Source organism: Hydra vulgaris, chromosome 11 (assembly GCF_038396675.1).
Source record: "Hydra vulgaris chromosome 11, alternate assembly HydraT2T_AEP".
Classification (NCBI taxonomy): Eukaryota; Metazoa; Cnidaria; class Hydrozoa; order Anthoathecata; family Hydridae; genus Hydra; species Hydra vulgaris.
Genome location: NC_088930.1, coordinates 11,129,027 through 11,155,000, shown reverse-complemented (window position 1 = coordinate 11,155,000; position 25,974 = coordinate 11,129,027). Strand labels below are relative to the sequence as shown.

Genomic DNA, 25,974 nt, shown 5'->3' with positions numbered 1-25,974 from the left:
AGTATATTAATATTTATATATTTTATTCTTATAATATATATATATATATATATGTGTGTATATATATATGTGTATATATATATATATGTGTATATATATATATATATATATATATACATATATATATATATATATATATATATATATATATATATATATATATATATATATATATATATATATATATATATACTGCCATATATATATATATGTGTATGTATATATATATATATATATATATTATATATATATATATATATATATATATATATATATATATATATATATATATATATATATACTGCCATACTCTAATCTTTTAATCAATGTTTGCTGTTTGTACACATTTTTCTCTATCCTAATTTACACAGTTTTTTTAAGCTTTTTTAATTTATTTTTTTACAGAGGTATTAGTTATAACTTCTATGCATTACAATTCTTTCATCTTTCGTTAGGAGTATTTATCTAGTTATGGAAATAGTAAACTGGGAATGTATGCAGAGAAATTAAAAGAATATAATATGAGCTCTGCAAAGTTTGTTTTAGATTTTTATATTAATTTTTAATTTAGGTTTATTAGTTTATTATACTTAGATAATAATGACTTTTACCTATGAAACTTTTTTTAAGTTTTTTTAAATTTATTTTTATTCAGTGTGCATTTAGTTTCTTCAGTACCTGGGCGGTATACAGGTTTCAAAATGCACCAATGGGGGCATTTAAAGTTAAGAAAGGTAATTACTTAATATTGTTATATATGTGTAATGTTTTTTAAGTGTGTAATCATTATTATGTATGAAAGGTAAAATTTGTTTGTATGTGATTTTTGATTATTTATTAAGTTGTTACTCTCCTATGGACCTTCTAAAGATCTTGTCAGTGAAAGTTGGCCTATTATTGGACAGTTTTCAAGTATTGGCTCACTTGGTTCAGAAAGTTCAAGCTGGTTATGTGGAGAATGGCTAACTAGTCTGAGTTCTTGTAAAGATGATGAGCTTAAAGAAAGTAAAGCTAATCTCAAACTGGTATGTATGTACAGGTATATGTATGTTAGGGTGGTCCTTATTTTCGAAAGTTCATATTTTTTCAAAATTATTTGTAATTTTGTTCAGTTACACCAAAACATTAAAAATACAAAATTTCAGCTCAATCCGATAATATTAACACGTGCCGCATTGGCCTTAAAGTTTCATGCATCTGACTGTCTAACATGCTATGACGATGCAACTAACCACCAAGTGCATTCTGAATTCGCTACAAGCGCAACTACAAGTCTCTACATGTCAATTTTGTTTTTACATATTTGTTCAATGCTACATTCGTTTTAGTTTCGTATATGAGGTGAATAAGAAAAGACGTGCTATATAAGTAATTGATAAAAGTGCTAAAATGTCCACTTTTCGGAAAAATATTTATCTAGTTGGAGTGATGAAAAATCAAATCTGCGGTAGTAAATTACCATGTAAACAAGATGTTTTGAGTGTACTTTTTTATAACATGAGAGTGGTAAATTTAAATCTTAATGACAGCAGTGCTTTAGTTATTGATGAAGTGGTCGTTTTTTGGAAAAAAGTAAGAATCCCAGTTCAAAACCGTTCAAACTGTATTTCGAAATTAAAATCTTTGTACGATAATGTCAGAAATTTAGAAAAATCTAAAAATAGAGATACTGAACGGCAGAGAGAAAAAGAAAATGATTGCCACCTTAAATGCATTAAATGAGATTAAAATCGCCGAAGATAGAGAATTTTTAATTAAGCAAAGGGAGAAAGGTAGAGTAGGTTGTATGTTGGGAGTAGATATCAAATTATTATGTAAGGAAAAGCGTAAAGAAGAACACACAGCTGCAGAGTTAAAAAGAAAAGAAGATTTGTTGGAAAATTCTAGTTGTTCGATTGCATATTTTGAAATGGAAGATAAAGAAAACAAAGATTCAAGATGACACATATTTAATATCGGAATCTGAACAGGGTCCATCTTCAAACAAGAGAGGACGAAAGACGTTAATGACACCTCGCCTGGCCGCTGCCTTGGACAAATGTAAAGTGAGTGACAGGGATGCAATGCATATTATTTCTGCCATCCTAGAAGCTCTTAATATAGATATCACCGAGTTTGTTCTCAATAGATTGTCTATCAAAAGAAATAGAGAGATTTTGCGGAAAATAAAATATTCATCAATAAAATCGGTAGGAAATGATGCAAATTTTATTGAAGTGCATTGGGATTCCAAATTATTGCCTGATATCACAAAAAATGAGAAAATTGATCGGCTTCCTGTGATCGCGGTTGGTTTAGATTTTAGAACAATTATTAGGAGTACCTGGAATTGCATCATCAGGAGGATCGGAAGTTTGCTCTGCTGTGTTCCATATCACTGATGAATGGAATTTAACAGAAAAAATTCAAGCCTTTTGTTTTGATACTACAGCATCAAACACTGGACATATAAAAGGAGCTGCAGTTCTGCTTCAACAAAGGTTAGGGCGAGATATTTTGTGGCTTCCATGTCGACACCATATATTTGAGGTCGTTTTGGTTGGTGTATTCACGAGGACAAAAGCAATTGTAGCATCCGGCCCTGAAATTGCTCAATTCAAAGCACTGAAAGAAAACTGGAAGAATATTGATAAAATGAAATTTTTAGATTATACCAGCGATGAAGCCGTTTATAATGCACTGAAAGATGTAGCGCCTGAAATTATTTATTTTGTGAAACAGAAACTTGCAGAAGAGCAACCAACAAAGAGTTTTTGCAATTGACGCTCATTTTTTTGGGAGATAAAACAAATGTGAGTTTTAGGGCCTCCGGTGCATATCATTTAGCGAGATGGATGTCTAAAGCAATTTATTGTTTAAAACTTTTTTTATTTCGCGATCAAATGAAAATGAGAAAGGATAATTCAAAACTGAATGCAGAAATTTGCGTTTTCATTGTATACTGTTATGTAGAGGCCTGGTTTTCAGCAACGAATACTACAGGAGCTCCCCTAATTGATATATATTTTTTGAGAAAATTAGTTAAATTTAAAAATATTAATGAAAACATTGCAACCATTGCAATAACAAAATTTTTAAACCATTTATGGTATCTAAGTGAAGAGTGTGCTGCCATGGCAATATTTGACGATAGAATTGAGAGAGTTGAAAAAATTAGAATGGCTCAAAAAATTATGGAATGTGCAAGTAAAAACATAGAGACTGTGAATGAAAAAGAAGAAGAAAATGAAGAGACAGAAGTCATTGAGAAAAAACTATCGTTGCAAATCCGAGATGTCCAAAATTTTGTTCAAAAAGATCTACCAACTGAATTATTGTCCGCCAATTCACTTCAGTTATTTAAACGATTCGGTATTTGTGTTGAATTTCTTCAGGACGATCCGCTGAATTGGGAAAACAGAGAGGATTATCGCACAGGAAAAAATATCATTTCAACCTTAAAATGTACAAATGATATTGCAAAAAGAGGAGCATTAAAAACAATTTTTGATACAGGTATGTATAAACAAGTTTAATTTTTTGATATATTTTTCTTAAACACATTCTATAGGCAAGGTTTAGAAAACACATTCAATATTATTTTTATTTTATTCAGGTTGTTCAGGAGTACCGGAGAGAGTTCCCAGTCGCCACAAAAGGAGGCTTACTTTAATCCAAAATATGTATCTGAAGTGGATGTATCATTTCAATAAATAAAAAATATAGTATTCGGATAAATTATATCTTTATTTTACGTTTTCATTTTAATTAGTATGTTTTTATACTAAAATTAAAAAAAAAATGTGTAATTTTATGTTTACAGTCCAGCGTACATTGTCGTTCTTATAGGTAACTGCCTTACATTGAATCTCACAGCTTCAGCGTTGATGCGGCACGTGTTAATATTAACCGATTGAGCTGAAATTTGGTATATTTTCATGTCTTATATAAAGGTACATTCTGGCAAATAATTTCAAAACAATTCGAAAAAAAAAGTTTTTCCTTATAAATAAAAACTTTTGTTTTTCCTTAAAAAATTCCACCCTAATGTATGTGTGTAAATTAGTGAAAAATACTGTTTATCATATATGTACCAGCTTGTTCCAACTTATATATGTACCAGCTTGTACTAACTTATATATGTTCTAGCTTGTACAAGCTTATATATGTACCATTTGTACATTTGAAATATCTTTAACTATCATGTTTAAGTTCATTTGTTTTGAGTACAGAAGTTACTTCTAAATAAGTTACTTCTTTGTTTATTATTTTACATTTTAAAAATTTAGGGATATGTTATTACTGATATGTTTTTTAATAACAAATGCATAATCATTTGTAAATACTATTGTTAAGTATGTATTTATTAAACACACACACATATATAGTAACTTGCAATTTTGCTACATATTTTTGGGGTTTCCCAGTTTCTTTATTCGCTTTTTTTTTTCGTTTTTATTTCACTTGACACTATATTTTAAAATTCCACTTCATTCAAAAAAATTTTAATAAGAGGTCTTTTAATGAATATATGCTCTCATTTTGAATAGTGTGATGACTAATTAACTGATAACTAACTGGTAATTTTTATATACTTTTATATACTTTTTAACTGATGTGGAAAGGTTTTTGAAGTTTGACCAACATAAGGAAGTCTAAAGTAATTATATCGAAAAATTATCAAGATGATTTTTTTCTTTAGGAGAGATTGTTCAGTAAAAGAGTGATATTAATTAAGGAGAGATTTCTTTAAGATGGAAAGTTTAGTGAATCTTTTAAGAAAGATTGTTTAGTGAACGTTTTAAAGTTTTATCAATTAATGAAGGAGAGATTTTTTTTAAAAAGATTGTTTAGTGAATGTTTTAAATTTTTATAAATATAAGTAATGAATCAGTTACTGATGATATCAATTGATACCAATATAACTTATTGTAAAGTTGTTTATTTTTAAATCTTAATTTAGAACTATCTGTATAAAACAAAAAGATTTGTGAGTTTGTATATAAAAACACACCAATCATACTAATTAGGTTTAGAATCTCAATTTTAAATCTAAAGAAGTGATATATTGTTTTTTAAGTCATTTGTTTTAATTTTTAGTTTCCAGGCCTTGTAGAAAGCTGAAAAAAACAAAATACCTGTTGGTATAAATAGTAAAACTATTTAATATATTAAACTAAATATCATTTAACTCATACTCATATATATCAATATATAATCTAAATCTACTATATAGATTTCGGAAAGCAATATCAATGACAATATCAAATCCATTTGCAAAGCGCATTTAGATTCAAAATTTATAGTAAGATAAAAATAGAAAAATAAAACGTAAAAAGTTCAGTAAATAGTAATATTTTTATTTGGAATTTCTACAAGTCAACTTTCACTTAAAATTTATTTTTAAAACATTCTATCTGCCTCACAATTTCTTTGAATTTATTTTCATTGCTAAATATTGATTTTTAGGAGTCTTAAGTTTAAACCAAATATCATTAGTTCTTTACGAATGTGGTCAAGATTTTTGTTTTGGTGTTATAGAGTTGAGAAATAAAATTTTTTATTTTCCCGACACGTTCTATTTTGGAAAAACTTATTTTGGGACAACTTATATCTTTTCAAGTTTCTCCTTTATTTTTTTTTCCGCATTGTTTTATCTTTACATATTATAGTTTTATTTTTCTTGTCTCTTTTATTTCCTCTTTTTTTTTCATCATTTTTTTCTTTTATCTTTTAAATTGTTCTTTATAATTTACACAACTTTGATGCAAAAATCTTTTGAGTCTTTTCAAATTTATAATCACATATTTATTTTTAATATATATTCATTTGTAAGAGATTTTTTATAACATGTTTTTATTTGTAGATGTGTTTTTTATTATTAAGATCTATCCAACAATTGAAAATGTCAGAAACAGTTTAGAAGGGTACTCAGGTTTCATTTAACAAATATTTATTTATATCTGTTTTAGTATTTGAATTTATATATATTTATATTTAAAGTTGTTTTGGTCAATGTTTAATCATTATGATTTTTAGGTATATCTTTTAGCTGGTTGTTCATTACCATATGGCATTCAAGTGGCAATGAAGCAACGTTATTTAAAAGATTTTTTAAAGTAAGTTTTATTTTTAATTTAAGTTGCATTATTTAAATATTATTATTTCTATTGTTACTATTATCAAATACATATAAGTTTTTTATATTAAATTTTTAACCAGTCCAGAATAAAATAAATATATCTTTTCAAAGTATTTTTTTTACTTAGGTAAGTAAATTCTTAGAGAAGTGCTTTAAAAGTATATTGTTGATTTACAAAAAATTATTTCGATATAAAACATAATATTTGATAGAAATATTTGATAGAAATTCTAAATGATACAACTGCTTTTTGCGCTGTTGATAAAAAGTTATTTAATATTTATGCACATGATTTGTTAATTTAATTACTTATTTTAAAATATATGATTATTTATATTAAATATTAAAACTACCTGAATAATACATTGGTAATAAATAATGTATTGATAAAAATTTCAATTGATGTTTAACTAATGTTAACCATTAGTTAAAGATAATGGTGCTAAGCCAACACATAACTTTTATGCTTAGATTCTAATAGCTATTTGATGCTCTTGATCGAATGATAACAGATTCCATTATTTTAGAATAGGTCTAGTGTGAACCTTTTTGGGACCAATAATCCGTAGAGTTACTTTAGTAGATATTTCAGTTGCATAATTTTTTCTTATTTACTGTTTTCCTTAATATCTACACCATATGTTAAATGGCTTCTAATTAAAGCATTGAATAAAATAACTTTAGATTTACAAAGCAATAGTTTTTTAACCCTTTCGTGTCTGAATTTATTTTGACGATTTGAAAAACGCAATACTATGTCATGTTAACACTTAAATGTATTAGTTTCCTTACCAAATAAGTTCTGCAAAGTAAATATAATTAAAAAAAAGTAAATTAAAATAAGAAAGTAAAAAAAAATAATCTGATGGGGTCTGCATTATTTCATATTTATAGACTTTCCAATTTTGAATATTTGCTAATTAAGCCTTTTAAATTGCTGGCTATATTGTTTTTGAAGTAAATAAAGGTTTTTAAAAAAGAGCAACAATTTTATTCTGCATTTGATTACTTATTTTCCTAATTTAGATAATTAGATAATAAATAGTTAACATTTTTCTTTGATAACGCCAATTTATTTTTTTTTTTTTTTTTTTTTGCCTAATTTTTGTTATTCAGTAAAAATATAAAAAATGCCTTAAAAGTAAACTAACTATTTTGATAGGCTACTTTCCTTATTTAGATAAGTAAAAAATAATAAATTCACACTTTTTTTAAAGGAAATAAAATATTGTTTAAGTTATTTTATTATATTTAGTCAACACAAGTTGTTCATAAATATGTTCATAAATATTGTTCATAACAAGTTGTTCATAAATATTTTCATAAATTTTTTAGAATAACACTATGAATGCCACATATTTCAACAATTGGAGACTGATTTAAGGCATAAATGGAAATTTCCATTTATGCCTTGAATTTGGAATTGAATTGATTATTTTATTAGGTTTCTTAGTCTTAATGGTATAAAGTTTTTTAATTATTTAGATAAAGGTTGATTTTACGCTTGGAATTATTGGTTATTCACATATTTTTCTTTCCTTATTTACAGTAACATCGTTATCAGGAAATGTTATTGTATAAAGTCCTTTGTTACCATTAGTTCCTGAATTATTAATAGCAAAGTCATTATCTATTTTTTCTGTTTAATCATCTTCAGAACTAATGCAATCTTCAGTCAATGTTATTAAATGACCGGGGTTGATATTTGGCCGGGGCCGGGTTTGATAAAAAATATCTGGGGCCGGGTTTGTGACCAGGGCTGCATAAATATTTATACATCCTAAAGTATATTTTTTTAAATTAAAATTCGTGTTATATTTTGTATATATATGCATATATAAACATCATTATGATCAACATGATCATCATAATCATTATTACCATCTTCATCATAATAATCATCATCATCATCATCTTTTCCTTCGGCAAATACTGCACCATATAAATACTAAAGTTTATATAAATATAAAAGGATATTCTATGCCAGCATCTAAATAAATAGCAAATGTATATGTTTATATCCATAATATGTATGCATAAAGCGCATCTCAGAAGCTTTTATTCCTTCTGGATTAAAAGTTTGGAAGATTTTATTTCTACTCTTCAATTTTAAGTCAAACCTCGTTCTGCTCCAAATTTTTCACCATCTTGAGCAGTTACTTATTTATTATAGTTAGTTAATCATTTATTTCATCTTTTTTACAAGAACATCTCTCTTAAGAACAAGTGTCCTGTTATTATTACAAGAAGCCAATGTAAAAAGGTCTTTTCTGATGTTAAGTTCTGTTATTCTCAGTCTACTAAATCTTGTATCTTATATCAGATGTTAGGTTCTAGAGACTTTTGGAGACTATGTTTTCATTGCATTTATGCACGTTGTCTAAAAGAGAAAGGGCATCATTAGAAGATCTGCCCCAGATATGGCAACAGTATTCCATACAAGGACAGATTTGAGATTTATAGAGATAAAGTATAGAATCCGGAGTAAGAAAGTGCATAAATATAGGAAGATCTAAATTATTGTGATAACAATTGGCTGAAAAAAATTGAGATTCAAAATGATTCAAAGTTATTGGATTCAAAATGAGAGATTAAGTGTTTGTTAATTAAAGATTCAAAATCCTTGCATATTCTTTAATTAACAAACATATAACAGATGCTGCTTCCCAGCATATTGGAAAACAAGACTCTGATAAGCGCTTGTTGAATAGTTTTGAAGGTATAGATGATAGCTCCGGAGAATACTTCTGCATGACTACAACAGGTATCTTGTCTGGACCACAAGCTGTAGAAGAGTTAAAGCAGGAAATCACTTTTGATACAGAAGTTTGAGTGATACTAATGTCAAGCAATAGATCAACCTGTTTGACAGCTATATCAGGTAGAATCCAACTGAAATCAAGTGTGATATTGATGAAAAGTTCTTAGCAAACAATTCAGCTTTGTCTTTAGGTGAGGTGACAAAGTCTGAACCATACAAGAGAGGTGGAATTACAGATTTGCCCTTACTATTGATACTATTAAAGATTCTCCAGAAGTCATGAGGGCCTAATTTTTGTGGTGAAACACAAGCTTTGGCGTTAGACAAAACTTTTTTACAATGGTTTATAGCAATAGTAAACAGACATCTGTTTTCTGGAGAATTGTCTTGCTGATAGATATGGAGGTAATGGTTTCGATTGGCAATTGCAGCAGCACAATGTGCGGAAAACCATGGAGAAAAGTGAGGCTTGACCTAGAATTGTCAAGAGGGAATAAAAGATTCCGTGCCAGACTGAAGACAAAAGATTTCTACCCAAGGGCCATCACGAAAAAAATCATAGAAAGAGTTCCAGTCAGCTTTAAGGTAAGAGTTGTAAGAGGTACGATGATAGGGGGATTCAAATGATGAAGAAGAATGAGATAATAGTTTTAGAGAGATCAAACTGTAATAAGAAGCACCTCAGGGTAAATGTGGAGAAACTGAGCACTGACTAGAATCAGAAATAAGACATAAGTTGTAAACATAAGTAGAGAAGGTAAATGATTCGGGTTGTCTGGAAAGCAAGTTGGAAAGTTGACTATTTGAGTTAGGGAAACGTAATACCACTTCAATTTAATGATAATATGATTGAATTAAACGCAACAAACAACATTCACATAAGTCAATGACACACTTTCAAAAAAACCAACAAGTAGTTCACATCAAAAAAGAGTTTATAGTACCTCGAATGTCTTCCTCCGGCTTTGAGGACAGCTTCTATTCTTCGAGACATAGAGGCAACAAGAGAGTCACAGTAATCAGGCGTTATTTTTTGGGACCACGCCTCCAGTATAGCCTCCTTCAAAGTTGTCACCGACGTCAAGTTTGCTTTTGCCACTTCTGCTTTCAATTTTACCCAGCAATTTTCAATCGGGTTTAAATCCGGTAACGATCCAGGCCACATCTTGATGATCTTTGCCTAATGACATGGCGCGCTGTCATGCATAAAGATGTCACAGTTGCGAGTTCTGAGCCAAATAGGAACATTTACCTTTATTATTTGCAAATAATTAACAGCTTTGATAGTTTCACCTGGTGGCATGAGATGGATTCCCGCTCAACCTCTGGCAGTAATTGCTCCCCAAATCATAATTGCAGGGCAATGTTTTACCGCTATAGCAACATAATGGGCATTGTAGCGTGTGTTTGGTAGCTGTCGAACATTCACTTTATGTATAGCAAATTGTTTCACCTGCGATTCATCTGAGAACATGACATGTCGCCACATTGCCACTGTCCAATTTTTATGTGCTTTACAAAATTTGAGGCGCTCATGAATATTTTTCTGAGATAGTCGTGGTTTTAATGCAGCGCGATAGGATCAAAGACTGAAATCGTCCACAAGACGTCGCCAAATGGTGCGAGAGTTCACATTCACGTCAGGAGGCAGTTCATTGAGAATTTGTGAAGATGATGCCAGTGGGTCCTTCGTGGCTGCACGGCGGATCATAGTGTCAGTTTTTGATGTGGTACATCTCGGTCTGCCACTGGATCTTCCTGCAGCACTGGTGCCTGTTGACTTGATGTGCTGAATGACGTCGTGAACAGTTGTCTTAGGCATTTGTAAATGTGAAGCAATTGCACATTCAGACTTCTTGTCTTCCATCGAAGTTGTATTTTAGCACTTTTTCCAGGTGATGTTGTCGCCATAGTCAAATGCAAATAGTAATTCACAGCCACACATGCGATGGTTTATATAACAATGATACAACTGTCTTGATTGGCTGATAACTAGCCAATCACACATGCAAAGCGTGATGGTGAAATTCCGAGGAAAGCGCCTACACTACAATGTACAGACTGTATACATAGATAAACAATGCGTGGTCAGATCTTTTTGGCCAGCACTGTAGTCATAAAAACAGAAACACAAGGAAAACCCAGGCATTGAGTCAAAAAGATTCAGCATTCAACATCCTAAGCTGAAAACAATGTATTAAAAATACATTTGCGCAAGTCTGATAGATAAAGAAGGGGTGCGAGGTTGGTCAACAGATAGAATCTGTTTACCCCTTAAGTTTTTGCCAAGGAGGCCTTCTACAAGATTGTAGCTGAATGCATTTAGCATCTGCCAGGGTGAGTATTTTTATCGAGACCCCATTTCTAGCCTTTACTCAACCAAGAGCCCCAAGGAAGGGGTGTTTTAAGTCAGAGTTGACTTAAAACACCCTGTGACTACTCCTTGACTAGCCTTTGTCTAAAAAAGTGTATCCTTCAAGGCAGCAGGACATGAAACATGTTGTACTGGGTTACATGTTACCAGTAGCAGGATAACCTGACAGATATTACTTTTTTTTTTCAAAATCAAAAAATAGCTAAAAGCAAAACAAAAACCTTACAATAATAATATAAGTCAACAAATATATATTATGACGTAGATGCCTTATATTTTTTTATCCTTGTACTATATGGTGATGCTATTTCATTTTGTTGTTCCAAAGAATACCAAGAATACTAATGCTTTTTTCTTTACAATTTCTCCACATTGGGTAATTATTTTATAATTTCATAATTATTACTTCATAATTTCTCCACATTGGTTTTGAGCCCATGTGAATTCTGCTTCTGACAAGTGGTTGGGCTCCCTGAAACATTATTGGTGATCTCAATGCATTCCTGAAGATGGAGGATTGCCACATACCCACTACTTAATTAGCAATCTTAGCGTACTTAGCCTTGCATCTAATGTCAATGCCGACATTATAAGTAAAATTATTTTTCTTTGCTTTTTGTATTTACTAACATTTTTTTTAATTATCTAAAAGTTTACTAATTTACTGCAATATTAGTTTAATGGAAAACTTAAAACTGTGTAAAAAATCATTTTGTAAAAATGTTATAAAATGTTTTTTGTTTCCAATTCTTTAATATATAAAACAATTTGTTTATTTGACATTTGACACAATCATGTATTGTCTACAACTGAATGAATATAATGTTAATATTTGAATTATTTCTTAGAAGTATATTTCTGGTTTCTCAAATAACAAATATTTTGCATTTTTAAAAAGAATTGCAGTATAACTGCAGGTTTGACAGATTTTAAGCACTTTTCTAAAATAATAGTTGTTTTTATTATAATAATTGATGAGGTTGATTACAAAAATTGTTTTTAATGTAATGCAATTGTAAATTCAGTAAGCATGTCAGGTCTATATGAAGTTTCACATAATAAAAGTATTGTAACTTAAAGAAAATACTTCTGAGTCTACAGATATTTTCTGAAAAAATTTCCTAATTTTTTACTATTCTATTAATTTAGCCGAAAATAGATTTTAAAAACATCCATCAGATTGTTAAGTAATTTATTTAAGTAACAATGACAAAAAATAGTGGCATGTCTTTGAAAACAGCATAAAATTTCAAAATTTCAAGATTTTAGAAAATAAATTTTATTCATTTTTTTATTACACTAGTTCATGGGCTTCTGATAGTGTTGGAAGAAGTTTAGCAGCTCCACATATAAAGACTTACACACGTGTGTCACCAGACTGCAAATCTGCTGCCTGGTTTTTATTAACAAGGTAATGAGATTATTATACTTTTATCAAGATTTTATAACTATTTATATCTATGTTGCAATGGTTACTTTTTGTTGTTATTGTTTTTGAAATGATAAAAAAAAACTTTATATTTAGATGTAAGATATATAAAGTAAAAAAAAAGAAAAATAATGGTGAAGTAGGAACCATTGCTTTTGACATATCAATTGTTTTTGATAAAGTTTAGCATGCTGATCTTCATCGTAAGACCTCTTTATATGGTTTATTTATCTAGTATGTACTAGTAGTATATAGTAGGTGTATCTAGGGAAGTTTTCAAACCTATTGATTTACTTATTTCTAATTTCAATATTTAAATTGCTAAATGGACAAAACGATTATTTTTCTCCAGTAGCTTCAGGGTACCACAAGGACTCATCCTTAAACTTTTTAAGCTTTTTTTTCTTATTTATATTTATTGGTCTTCCTGATAATCTTAACACTATTTACTAGTGCAACTAAATTACAAAGGCTTCTGGGATTATCTTTAACTACTAACCTTTCATAGAAATTCATTGCAAATTTATCAACCATTATGATCCTCTTTATTGCACTTTCCATTATTCTACATTTGATTTTATTCTCTATTTTTATCTTGTATCTGTCCTTGTATGGAACACTGCTATTATATTTGGGTTGATTCTTTTAATGATACTCTCTTTTAAAGATGCTAATATTCTTATAATGATGCTCATTTCATTTAGACATTAGGACCATTTTGATTATTATCAATGTAGTCAGACTAGATCTAGCTGCCAATCTTGAGCCTTTGTCACATCATTGTAAAGATGTATTCCTTACTTTTTTCTACAAACTTCTCTACTACTTTTTACAATTTTTTGCTCAAGTGATTTATAGAATGTGTAGAAAGTAGAAATCGTTTCTTGCTACTAAAATATAAGCTTGTATTCAAGTCTTTTATGAGTTAAGAAAAATTGCATCTTTTTAATGTAAATTAACTGTTCTTTCAGACTAAAAAAACTTTATTAGTCTGGGTTTTTTTCTTAACTATAACTGCTATAGAATTCTCTTAATTTCTTGGGTTTGTTTTGTCTTATGCAATTTGCAGAATTTTAAGTAATTCAACTGCTTTCTTGCTCTTCTTTACTTTTTATTTACCCCCAACTTCAATTTTGTTCTGTTATTTATAAACCGAAACAAAATTTTAAAAAAGTTTGAATCAAAGGGAATTTTAAATTTAAAAATATTTTTAAATACTTTATTTAAGCTCAAAAAGTTTTTTTTCTCACTTAGTGCAAACTTATCTAAAGCTGCATGGGGATCTTATGAGAAAGACAACAAGCAGTTTATGATTAGAAGCTACGAAATTGGTGTGCTCTTTTTACCAAAGAAAACTGTAACTATTGTTTTTATGTTTGGAAATTTCTGTGTTTCAAATTCAAAATATTTTACACAACTTGGAAAAGAAGTTAAAGATAAGCTTGTTTAAATATGTATATATATGTACATATATATATATATATATATATATATATATATATATATATATATATATATATATATATATATATATATATATATATATATATATATATATATATATATATATTAGGTTGGTCCTTAAAACAACTTTTTTTTAATGTCTGCTCTAACCCTCTAAATGTGTTCTATATGATAAAATAACACTGAATTTAAAAGTTTTTTTGAATAAAAAATATTTTTAGTGGTGGGACACCACCACTAAAAATATTTTTTATTCAAAAAAAACCCTTGAACATTTAATGGGTCCCATATATTAATAAGAAAAAAGTTTTTAAAAAGTATGCATTGTTGGGTCTACCACCAAAAAAAAAAATTTTTTAATTTTTTAATTCAAGTATTATTTTATTATAGAAAACAAATTTAGAGTGTGAGAGCAGACATTTAAAAAAAAATTGTTTTAAGGACCACCCTAATATATATATATATATATATATATATATATATATATATATATATATATATATATACATACATATATATATTTATACATATATATATATATATATATATATGTATATATATATATATATATATATATATATATATATATATATATATATATATATATATATATATATATACACACATATATATATATACACACATATATATGTATATATATATATAGTAGCGTGCAAAAGTAACCGGACAAGAGCATAACTTGAGACTAAAACAAATGAATTTTTACTAAATCTAAGCAATTTAATCTTAAAAGTTCATTGAATTAAAATTTCCGCGTGCAAAAGTATCCGGACAGAAAAAAAAAAACTTGAATTAGATTTTTTTTTTAAACATTTTTTAAATTGAAAATTTTGAAAATGTTTAAAAATTTTTTATTTTGCTTTATTTTAAAGTAAATTAATTACTGCTTGACAGTGACAAGGAATTGAGTCCACCAGCTTCATAATCACAATAATTTTGATTTTTTGCCATTCTTGTTTCAGAATATTCAATAAATCAAATTTACTTGCTAATTTTCAACCTGAAATTCATCTATCTATGTGTTTCCATAGATGTTCAATAGAATTAAGGTCAGGACTTTGCTATGTCAATTCCATTAATTGAATTTTTTTGTTTTTGAAAAAGTCTTTTATAAGGTTGAAGTGTCTTTTGAGTCATTATCCTGCTGAAATATTCATTCTCAAGCCCTGAAAAATGTTCCACGCAAAATGCTGTCTTGGTAAATGCTGAAATTAAAGAACTTTATAATGAAAAATGTGGTGTTGACACATTCAAACGTCTTTTGAGGTCTGCAAATCTACTTGGAAGATGTCCTACAAAAAAACTTTTTATTTATATAAAGAATCAAAGAACACGCTTAAGATTTGCTAATGAACATTTGATTTGGGCAAGAAAACAGTGATTGAAAGTACTTTTTAGTGATGAATTTAAGTTTATTTTATTTGGATCTGATAATATTAGATATGTCCGTCAACCAAAAGGTCATAAAAACGATCCTAAATACCAGCTACCAACAGTAAAGAACAGAAGTCGAAACATTATGAACTGGGCTAACTTGAATAGAGATTGTATTGGTTCTATTCATTTGATTGATGGCATAATGGACAAAAATATGTACAAATATATAGTTAAGAATGTTATGCTACCACATGCTAAAGACAAAATGCCTCGAGGAAGGATGTTTTAGAAGGACAATGACCCAAAGCACACTTCAACCCTTGTGAAAAATTTTTCCAAAACCAATGAAATTCGATTAATCGAATAGCCTTAGCAAAGTCCTGACCTTAATTCTATTGAATGTCTATGTAAGCTTATTGATTGACAAATTTCAGGTCGAAAACTAACAAGTAAACGTGATATATTGAATACTCTGAAAAAAGAATGAAAAAAATCAAAATTATTGTGATTATGAAGCTTGTGGACTCAATGCCTTGTTACTGTCAAGCAGTAATTAATGCTAAGGGCTTCCCAATGAAGTAGTAAAGCAATACTTTAAAATAAAGCATTTTCAATTTAAAAAATGTTTAAAAAAAATATTATTCAAGTTTTTTTTTTGTCCGGATATTTTGCACGCGATTTTGTAAAAATTCTTTTGTTTTTAACTTGGTAATCAATTTTTTGACATTTCAGTGAAAATTTGAAAGAAATTGAACTTTTCATTCAAAAGTTATGCTCTTGTCCGGTTACTTTTGCACGCTACTGTATATATATATAGATATTTATTTATATATACACACACACACACACACACACACACACACACACACACACACACACATATACATACATAGATAGATAGATAAATAGATATTGGAAAGTGAAGAGAAATGCGGTCTCCAATTAGAAGAGATCCCTCATTAGTGTTATGTAAATGTAAACAATGAGATTTCTTCCCTTCTATTTAGCAGACAGCTTTGTTTCCCCGCATGTGGTAAAATCCACATTGTAGAAAAGTACCCCAAAAAACGATTTTTTGAGAGGTGAAGTGGAGAAAAAAAAATTAATTGATCTCCCTTTTCTCCTATACCATTTTTATGTAATTATATTGTGGAAAACTCATGAATATTTTCATGAAATATACATAGTTTACAATTTTAGAAGTTTTTAATTAATATTTTTTGTTGATATGTTGTTAATTACTTTCTTGTCCCACTTCACCCCATGACTGTTTGACTTTGCCCTGATGGTACGGTTTCTCTAAAATGAAAAATGTATATACTTTGTTATAACTTGCTGTATGTATATATATATAAATATATATATATATATATATTTTATATATATGTGTATATATATGTAAATATATGTGTATATATATATATATATATATATATATATATATATATATATATATATATATATATATATATATATATATATATATATATATATATATATATATATGATATATGATATATATGATTTAGAATTGTACAACATATACAATTATTAGTGGTGAGGAAAGTGAAGTTTGTTTAGAAAAAGAATTCCTTCGTTTTCCTTATGATCTTCCTCTGTTACCATATTCTTCATCAGGTTTGTGTAACATTAAGTTTATACATAAGGATTTATTTTGCGTTTAAACACTTTTCAATTTTTTAATGATAATATTGTAGTCCGATAATATATTTATTTATTAGGCATAATAATGTATGTATATATAGTATAATTTTATTTCTACTATATACAAATTCATTTGTATCTGCAATAAAAATCAAATCAAGCAAATGCTTGCTTGACAATAGCAATATTGTCCATGCATATTTTAAATAAGTTGTATGCGATAATAATTTATAGAAACAGGATTACAATTTTGTTTGTAAATAAGTTATATAGAGCTTGCATATTTGTGAATTTTGGCTCATACACTATGACTCTGCTTGAAATTGAAGAAGTTAGAGTAGATTGAGATTATATCTGTTGACCTGATTAAATTCTTTGGCTGTTTTAAATATTATAATAAAAAATATCAATATATTTTATTACTTTCTTCTTCTAGTGCTTTCTATTATAAGATGAGTTTCATAATTTAGATTCCTTCTGGATTTTACAGATTCAGTGGTTCTTTTCTGTATAAATGTCTTTTCATTTTTGTTTTTGAAACAATATGTCTGGCTCAATTTAAAAATCATAGTAGACCTAAGTCCAAGTATTACACACATAACCTTGTTCAATTTCTCTTTAAGCCATAACAGCTCTGACAATTGTTTTATGGAATTTTTATCCTCTGCCAATTCTATCAGGCATACTTGTTGGTAAGAATGAAATGGAAAAGTAAATCCATTTACACGTTGCACCTATGATAAAAAAATTGAACTGAAAAATCATTTTTGATTTCATCAAGGTATTCAATATCAATTGATTAACATCCACCACACGATGTTGCATATTAAATTTTCAAACACTGGGAAATAAAAATAAAAAACAAATCATTGGTGTTTAACAAGGGTTCGGAACTTATGCGCATATCGGCAAATATATGCCCATACCATTCAAAAGTTATACGCATAATATGCATATGATGCGCAAACAAGTTTAAGAGATGAATGGTATGTGAAATTAATTAAATATTATCTAATATAGAAGAAAAGGTTTTTTAAACCAAACACTAGTGACTTTAAATTAAAAGAAATAATTTTTCATTTGATTTTCTGTAATTAATTCTATTAGGAAATATTTCAAAATATTTTCATGATTTTCAAACGAATTTCTATAACACAAAACTTAACAAATTAATTTATTTTTGTATTACATTTGTAATTCGATATCTTTCACGAGTTATATTCAATATCTTTCACGAGTTTTGCCAAAATATCCCAGAAAGCATTTGATTTAATTAGCGTCAAAACAGTGGCCGAATTTGTTTTGGGAGCAGTTTCTTTCAAAGATTCTTTTTATTCTCCTTATTGTAAGTTGAATTAAAAAATACTTTGCCATACAAAGGTCGTTCATTGAATTAAATTGACTGAGCCATCAAGTTGAAACAGGGATTGTGAGTGAGCGAGGAATATTAGCTGCAATTTTCTTTTTGTCAAACTTTGCTTTAACAATGTGATGATTTTTCACAAACTTGATGATTTTCTCAGCTTCTTTGAACTTTCAACAGTACTTTAATTGTCCTTAACGAGAAGACTCATACATATGCTGCACAGCCATATGTCGAGATGTGTGGAAATTTTTCTTCAAATAATTTCCAAGCAGCTTTCATTACTGGAGCATTGTCAGTGATAATGCTTCTGAACTTTTATGGGCAGAGCGTCTCGATTACTTCAATGATGGCACCAGCAACAGCTGCAGCATTCTGAATTATGCCCGATGTGTTCATTGAAGTATAGAAAACGGTTTTGTATTTGGTGCCTTGATACAAAAATTCACTATGTGATCGCCATCAATATTTGTCCAACCATCACTGATGAGCATTAACTTTTTCAGATGATTCAAGAATTTCTTCCAATTTAGTGGAGGATTCTGCGTACTTTTTATCAAGAAGCGAACCTGACAGCATTTTCGTGCATGGTTTTGATGATGCATACGATGGATTAAGTGCTTTGATCAAATCCTTAAAAGATTTAGATTCAACGAGGCGAAGAGACATTCCAGTTCGGAATAAGAAATTTCTTTTTTTGATTCTTCAGGATTCATCACATTGTCGACTACTTCGTATGTTTCAGCTGAGATTATGATGTCATTGTTGAAGTTGATTGATGATTTTGCTTTTCCTTTTGCAAACAATCATTTCTCATCTTCACTAGCATTTGGACATAATGTTCGTTTATGAGCTGCAACTCGATCTTTTGCCCATTGAACAGTCTTTTGGCAGGCAATTCAAGTTCCAGTTCTCTTTACTATTTTAAGATTTTTCAAATATCTATATATTGTCAAGTTTTCCATTTTCTTTCTGTTTGAGGAAAAACGTCTAATTAACCTATAAATATTTCAATTTTTTATTGTTTATTTTCTTATTTTTTTAATTAAAGCTTTTTTATAATAAATAACTTGAAGTTATTAATTATAAAAGTGCATTAATTAAAGAGATTTAATAATGGAATTAAAAGTTGTTAATTTATATAAAGCACAAATTTTAGACAAAATTTCATGAAAACTAGAATTAAAATTCGTTTTTTTGTCTGTGTCTAGTTAAAACAATTAAACGGTTTTTAATGATTTAAAATTGATAAAAAAGTTATGTGCATAATTATGCGAATGTATGCGCACAATTTATCGGCGAATATCTGCGCATACAAATTTTTCCGAACCCTATGTTTAACTAATAGTTGATTAGCTTTATATAAGAAAAAATTTAATTTGGTTGAACTGGCTCTTGGTCAGTTCAACAAAAGATCATGGTTTAAATAATCGTTTAGTAATAAAAAAAAGTTGTTTATAATTTCTGCAGTCTACTCCAAAGGAACAGCAATAGCTTTCTACACCTTTTCAAGATGTAATTGAGAACTTGAAAGTTGTAATTAAGAAACGTAATATGTAATTTAGAAGATGAAAGTTGTAATTGAGAGACGTAAGATGTAATTTAGAACATGAAAGTTGTAAATAAGAAATCATAAGATGTAATTGAGAAGATAAAAGTTGTAATTGAGAAAAGTGTAAAGAATACAAAGTTCTTTGTATTTTGAATTTCGTAGTCCTAATATACTTTGTAATTTAAAGCTGAAAATAATATAATATCAATAAAATATAAAAAGTCATGAAAAAGGCATTTGAGGTTTAGGCGGTAACTGGAAAAATCCTATTGGGTGTCAGTTAAAACTTTCTTTTATTTTTGTTTGTGAAAAATTTAGTTAAGATTACAGATGAATAATAAATAAAACACAAATAATTTATTTACATAAAAATTTATAATTTAAATTTAAACAACGTCATTAAAAATCATTGCAATATTCAGTTAAACACCAACTTGGACGTCTTCCATATTTAAAATCGTTGCATAATGCGTGGTCGTATGTTGTACAGCGCGTGTACAATCACCTCCCATTATTGTATTCTTTGCCGCAGTAACAATTCTTTCTAAATACTGCATTCGTTGTTCCATAATCCCAGCACCGAATACAGGTGGAATGTGAATAACATTTTTAACGTTTTTTTGAACTAGATAGTTTCCACTGGGTTTAACATTGGGCTGTAGGGTCCTAATCGTAGAAACTGAGCCAGTGAATTTTCAAACACTCTTTCCAAAAGAGCCTGACATGAAGCATTGTCTGTTACAACAACCAAATCCTCTAAACGATTCCCAGATGTAACCCACTGGTTAAACAAAGCCAATATAGCTGCAATCAAATGTATGTTTGCACCTTTTGAAGAAGGTATTTTTATTATTGCTCTTTTCCCCTGTCCTTGTGTTTTTCTACAAAAAAGATTAAAATTTGTTTCATCCAACCAAACTATCTGATTACCATTTATAATGTGTTCGTTAATGTTCCCAACATATTCAGCTTTTTTTTGTTTGTTTTCATTACTATTCATTGTATTAAGCTCCTTGTGCACTTTTTTAAATGAAAATAGTCTGCCTTCGAGGTAATTGACAATTGTGGTTGTGCTGACGCCAATATTAAATTGTCTTAATATCCTTGTTTTAATGGCCATCAATGTCAACTGACAGTTACTTTCAATCCATCTTAGTGTTTCTTCGATTTGATCATCGGTTGATTTTTTTGGTTTTAAACCACCTCTTCCAATAAAATTTAAATTTCCGCTGCGGACCCAATTGTATGCTGTCTTATATTTGACACCTAAAGTTCGCGTCAGAGGCACTCAATCGTCGTTTTGCTTAGCACATTGAATTACTCTTCTTCTATCATTCGATGAAGATAAAACATGTTTTCTTTCGACTTGTTTAGTTGTATGTATTTCATGTCTACAAATTGGACAAGGTGGTTCTGGTTGTTCCAGAAGTGGTTGTAAACAAATTTGGTGAAATAAAGGCTTTCGCGGATTCAATTTAATAACAGACTTTCTATTCATAGTGTATTGACAAATAACACAACGATCTTTCAGTTCCATTACTGTATTACTGTATTACTGGTGCATACAAATCCTAAATTTGATATTATTAACTTATTAAAATGCATGTCCAAGAAGACCTTTTATAATGACCTTAAAGTTTACATTGAATTCGCAATTACAAATAATGTATTCTCATTTACATATTACGATTTCTTAATTAAAACTTTTGTTTTTCAAATTATATATTGCGATTTCTTATTTACATGTTGGGTTTCTCAATTACATTTTAAAATTTCTTAATTACATGTTGTGTTTCGTAATTACATATTGCGACTTCTAAATTACATGTTGTATTTCTCAATTACATCTTATTTTCTTAATTACAACTTTCAAGTTCTCAATTACTCTTGAAAAGGTATAGTATACTTGTTACCTTGAAATACTCTCTTTTTTTCAAATTTTTTGCTTTGCCATAATAAAACTTTTTTTAAACTTGACACTTGTCTTTCTTCTCTAGACTTAGTTCTTGAGGGAAAAAATTAAAATTTTATTATTTGGTAGCTTTTCTATATTTTTTTTAGTCCTTCGTTTTCTGGCGCTCCTAATATCTCGGCGCCTGGGGTACGTATGTCCTTTTATCCCTCACTTTAGGCGTCTCACTAAAGGCAAGTCATTCAAACATTGTCTGAAATAGATACAAAGCTGTTGTAAAAAAAAATTGTTTCATTAGTTTTATTTCACTAATTATTAATTTCGCTAATTTTTTATAAAATTCTTTCATTGTAGTTGTCAAAAAATCTAAACTTGTAAATAATTGCAAATTTTCTACTAAATTAGTTAATTATATACTATACTATTCTTTATACAGTTTATAAATTTATAACCTAATAAATTTGTTATACCTTTTTCATTAGTTTATTATGCCTGTATAATTCTTTATTCAGTACATTTTCATTTTATTTTTTTAAAGAGAGGAGAGGCATTTAATACTTTAGACCCAGTATTGTTTGTTTTTTGTTTTTTTACAACTTATTGTTGTATATATATGTGGCTTATTAAGCTTCTTTTTTTTTTTAAGATAAACCTTGGGTATGGGATATTTGTTACACAAAAGAAGATAGTCATGGTCGATTATGGATGCCATCCTAATATTGCTGTTATTTGAAAATTGCATATTTCTCTTTAAAGTGTACAGTAGAGTGTAGAGGATCTAAGATGGTGTTTCTAAATGAAAAACGGCGAGTTTTAATATTATATTTATGTGTATATTTCCATGTAATATTATAATATTGTTTGTAAAAACTTCAGAGTTTTTATATTAAGCGAAAAATTACAATTTAAATTGTTTTGAATTATTAGAAATATAGATTACTCACAAGGCGTGCCAAATTGTGCATTTTTACGAAACGTGCGCTACTTATTAAATTTAAGGATAATTGGCGTTGGCGTTGATATGGTTGTTCAATTTTGGCAAAGTTTTTATTAAATTTTTTTAAGTTTATAATACGAATCAAGTTTAAACATGGTGTGTATGAGTTTAAACTTGCAAGTTGCAATTGTTATAATAATATATCAAGAAATGATATTTTTTATTCAATATATTTAATGCGGTACAGAATCTGGAGTATGTTACTTTGTCTAAAAAATGATAATGTTTTAGAATAACAAAAAAATGAAACATTGAGCAAAACAAATCGTTTAATAAAAAGACTCTTCACAAAGTGTCATAAGGGGAGCGAAAGTTCAAAAATTTATGACAGTTGGATATGTGGATATTTACTATTTTATTGCAGTTCAACATTTAAAAATACTTACCACCACTTTACTATGCCACAGTTAATGCTAATGTTAATTTAAACTAAATGAATTTTAAGTTATAAATGAATGATTATTATAGTATCATTAAAGTTTAATTTCTTAATTTAAATGTGCCTAATTAAAAATATTTATTTTTTGTTTTTATTATTAATTACTTAAATCTTTACCTAAAATCAATTACCTTACTTTTTATATACATTACCTTATATACATTAAACATTGCCTTAACATTTAATTGTTATTTAAAATAAGACGGTTTAAAATCCGATAAAAGTTTATTCAAAAATCCATTTACCTGTGAAACTAAGGAAAGTATCTTGCTGTTAAGCAATATAGGTAAAATTTAAAAAATTATCACATTTATATAAAGTGCGACCTCAAGGTACTCATGCCAAATTAAGTGAATATAGCACTCGTAAAAAATCTGCAAATATCAAAGTTTGGGCTCGCTACTAAACGGTATACTAAAAATTTAGTAAACAGTTTACCGTATAGTATACTGTAGAGTATACCGTTAACAAAATTTTTTTGGCGAAACCGTATTACAAGTTTGTAAAAACAAAAACATTAAATAAAAACAAATGTGTTTGTTTTTTATTTAATATTTTTGTTTGTGTGTTTCACTATACTATTTACAATTGGTTACACTTTCTCACTAGATAAATAATAAAAAAAATTGATCAAAATTAGCAACCACTTGATAATGATTTGTTATTTTGCAACATTGAAAAAACCAGGTAAAAATAAAAACATTGTAATCATGATAAGTTATACAATAAGTATGGTATTGCAATTTAATTCATTAAGATAATATAAAAATATTTTAATAATAAATTATTAAATTATCAAGTCAGTTCAAAAAAAGTTCACAAAAAAAAGATATACTAAATCGTATACTAACTTTTAGTATATCAAGTATAAGGTAAAGTTAGTATATCGTATACTGTAACCGGCAATCTCTAACGAAAATAGGTTGTTGTTATACAAAATTAAGTATCCATTATATAAAGTATTCATATCAACAAAATAAAAAATATCCCCCTCATAAGAAGTGCAAATCTCAAATTAATACACAAACTAATTGAATCATTTTTTTTTTTAAAAGACGAATTTGCTCAAAACTTCTTAAGGAAATTCGCCCTTTTAAAAAATACTGATTCAATTATAGTGTACATAACACGCATAAAACACCTGCAACTATCAAAAATAGGTAATTGCTATGCAAAATCAAGTATCCATAGCAACCAAATAAAAAATTATCTTTTTCATAAGAAGCGAAGACCTCATATTACTCGACGTAGTTAAAGCGAATTAGTAAAACTTATATCGAAATTAAAAAAAAAATCTCATATTTGACAATCTATAACTTAGGTTTTAAATAAAATAAATGTAAATTTATTTTTGTTTAATACAACTTCTTGTGCTTGTATTTTTAAAAAAGTTCTTTAAGATTTTTTTTAGAGATTATATCCTGGTAGCAATAGCTCTTTAATTTCTTTTTTCTTGAGGAATATTCTATTGTCAAAAGTTTCTTTTCAAAAGTTACAATAATTCTAGCACCAAGCAATATTTTCACATAAAAATAACTTTCAAAAACTTAAGATTTTTACGGCTGGAAATTAAAGCTAAAGTTGGTACTCCATAATATACCACAATTGTATTAACTTATTTAACATAAAAGCTTGATATGCATATCACTTTTTAAATAGTAGTACCGCGCTCAACTTGTTTCTCCGCGCAGCGGTCTTGTTCGTCAAGGCTCGTGTTTTGGAGTTAGAGAGTTGAGAGAGGGTTGTAACCACAAGTAGCCTCCTCATCAAAGGCCTTCTCGGCCTTGTGGAGGTGAATTATAAAAAATAAAATAAAAAAATAAAAATAAGTTTTAAAAGATTGCTTACGGTCCACTAGGGTTTGGCGGTTTTAAAAAACCGATTTTTTAAATAAATTTGACACATTTGAAAACCGGTTTTTATATTACATAAACTAGTTTTTCATTTTTAAAATATATTGTTGTTGTACAATAACATTTTCTTAAGTTAGTTTAGTAAGCTTTTTTTCTTTGTTTTTTCAACACCCAGCTTTAACTTTTTTTCCCGCGGAAAATGAGGATTTCGATTTCATTTTTGCAAAATGTTACGTAATAATTACCCAATAGAAACAATTGCTGCTCTCTGATATATCATATAACTTCTAACTTCGATCCGAAAAGTGAAGCCAGTCTTTGCTCTTTTTACAAATGGCGGATTAAATTTATAAACAAATATTTTTAACTTTTCTTTTCTTTTTTTTTTTTTTTTTTTGCTCTTATATATTCAAGTAAAAATAAATTATAATCGTAAAACATAGATCAAATATAAGCACACGGATACTCGTAGAGGGCCTAGTGGTCCTGTCGTCGAGAACCGTTTACAATATTTAAAAATCGTCAAGAACCGTTTACAGTATTTAAAAATCGTTTACAAAATATATTAATTAACAAAAAACAAAAAAACACAGAACAAAAAAACAAAACAAAAAACCGAGCTTAAAAATATACAAGTATGTTATCT

General features: G+C 28.2%; 1 protein-coding gene across 1 annotated transcript in view; it reads left to right on the top strand.

Annotated features, from left to right (window-relative positions):
* Positions 1 to 22,943, top strand: part of LOC100204246 (tyrosyl-DNA phosphodiesterase 1) — a 40,866-nt gene extending 17,923 nt beyond the window's left edge. Inside the window, exons 9-17 of the mRNA XM_065810070.1 lie at positions 456 to 535; positions 656 to 734; positions 843 to 1,025; positions 5,866 to 5,914; positions 6,032 to 6,098; positions 12,560 to 12,667; positions 13,940 to 14,042; positions 17,077 to 17,185; positions 22,686 to 22,943. Of these exons, the coding sequence (XP_065666142.1) occupies positions 456 to 535; positions 656 to 734; positions 843 to 1,025; positions 5,866 to 5,914; positions 6,032 to 6,098; positions 12,560 to 12,667; positions 13,940 to 14,042; positions 17,077 to 17,185; positions 22,686 to 22,756 (849 nt within the window). The 3' untranslated portion in view covers positions 22,757 to 22,943. The remainder of the gene's footprint in view (positions 1 to 455; positions 536 to 655; positions 735 to 842; positions 1,026 to 5,865; positions 5,915 to 6,031; positions 6,099 to 12,559; positions 12,668 to 13,939; positions 14,043 to 17,076; positions 17,186 to 22,685) is intronic.
* The last annotated feature ends 3,031 nt before the right edge of the window (positions 22,944 to 25,974 follow it).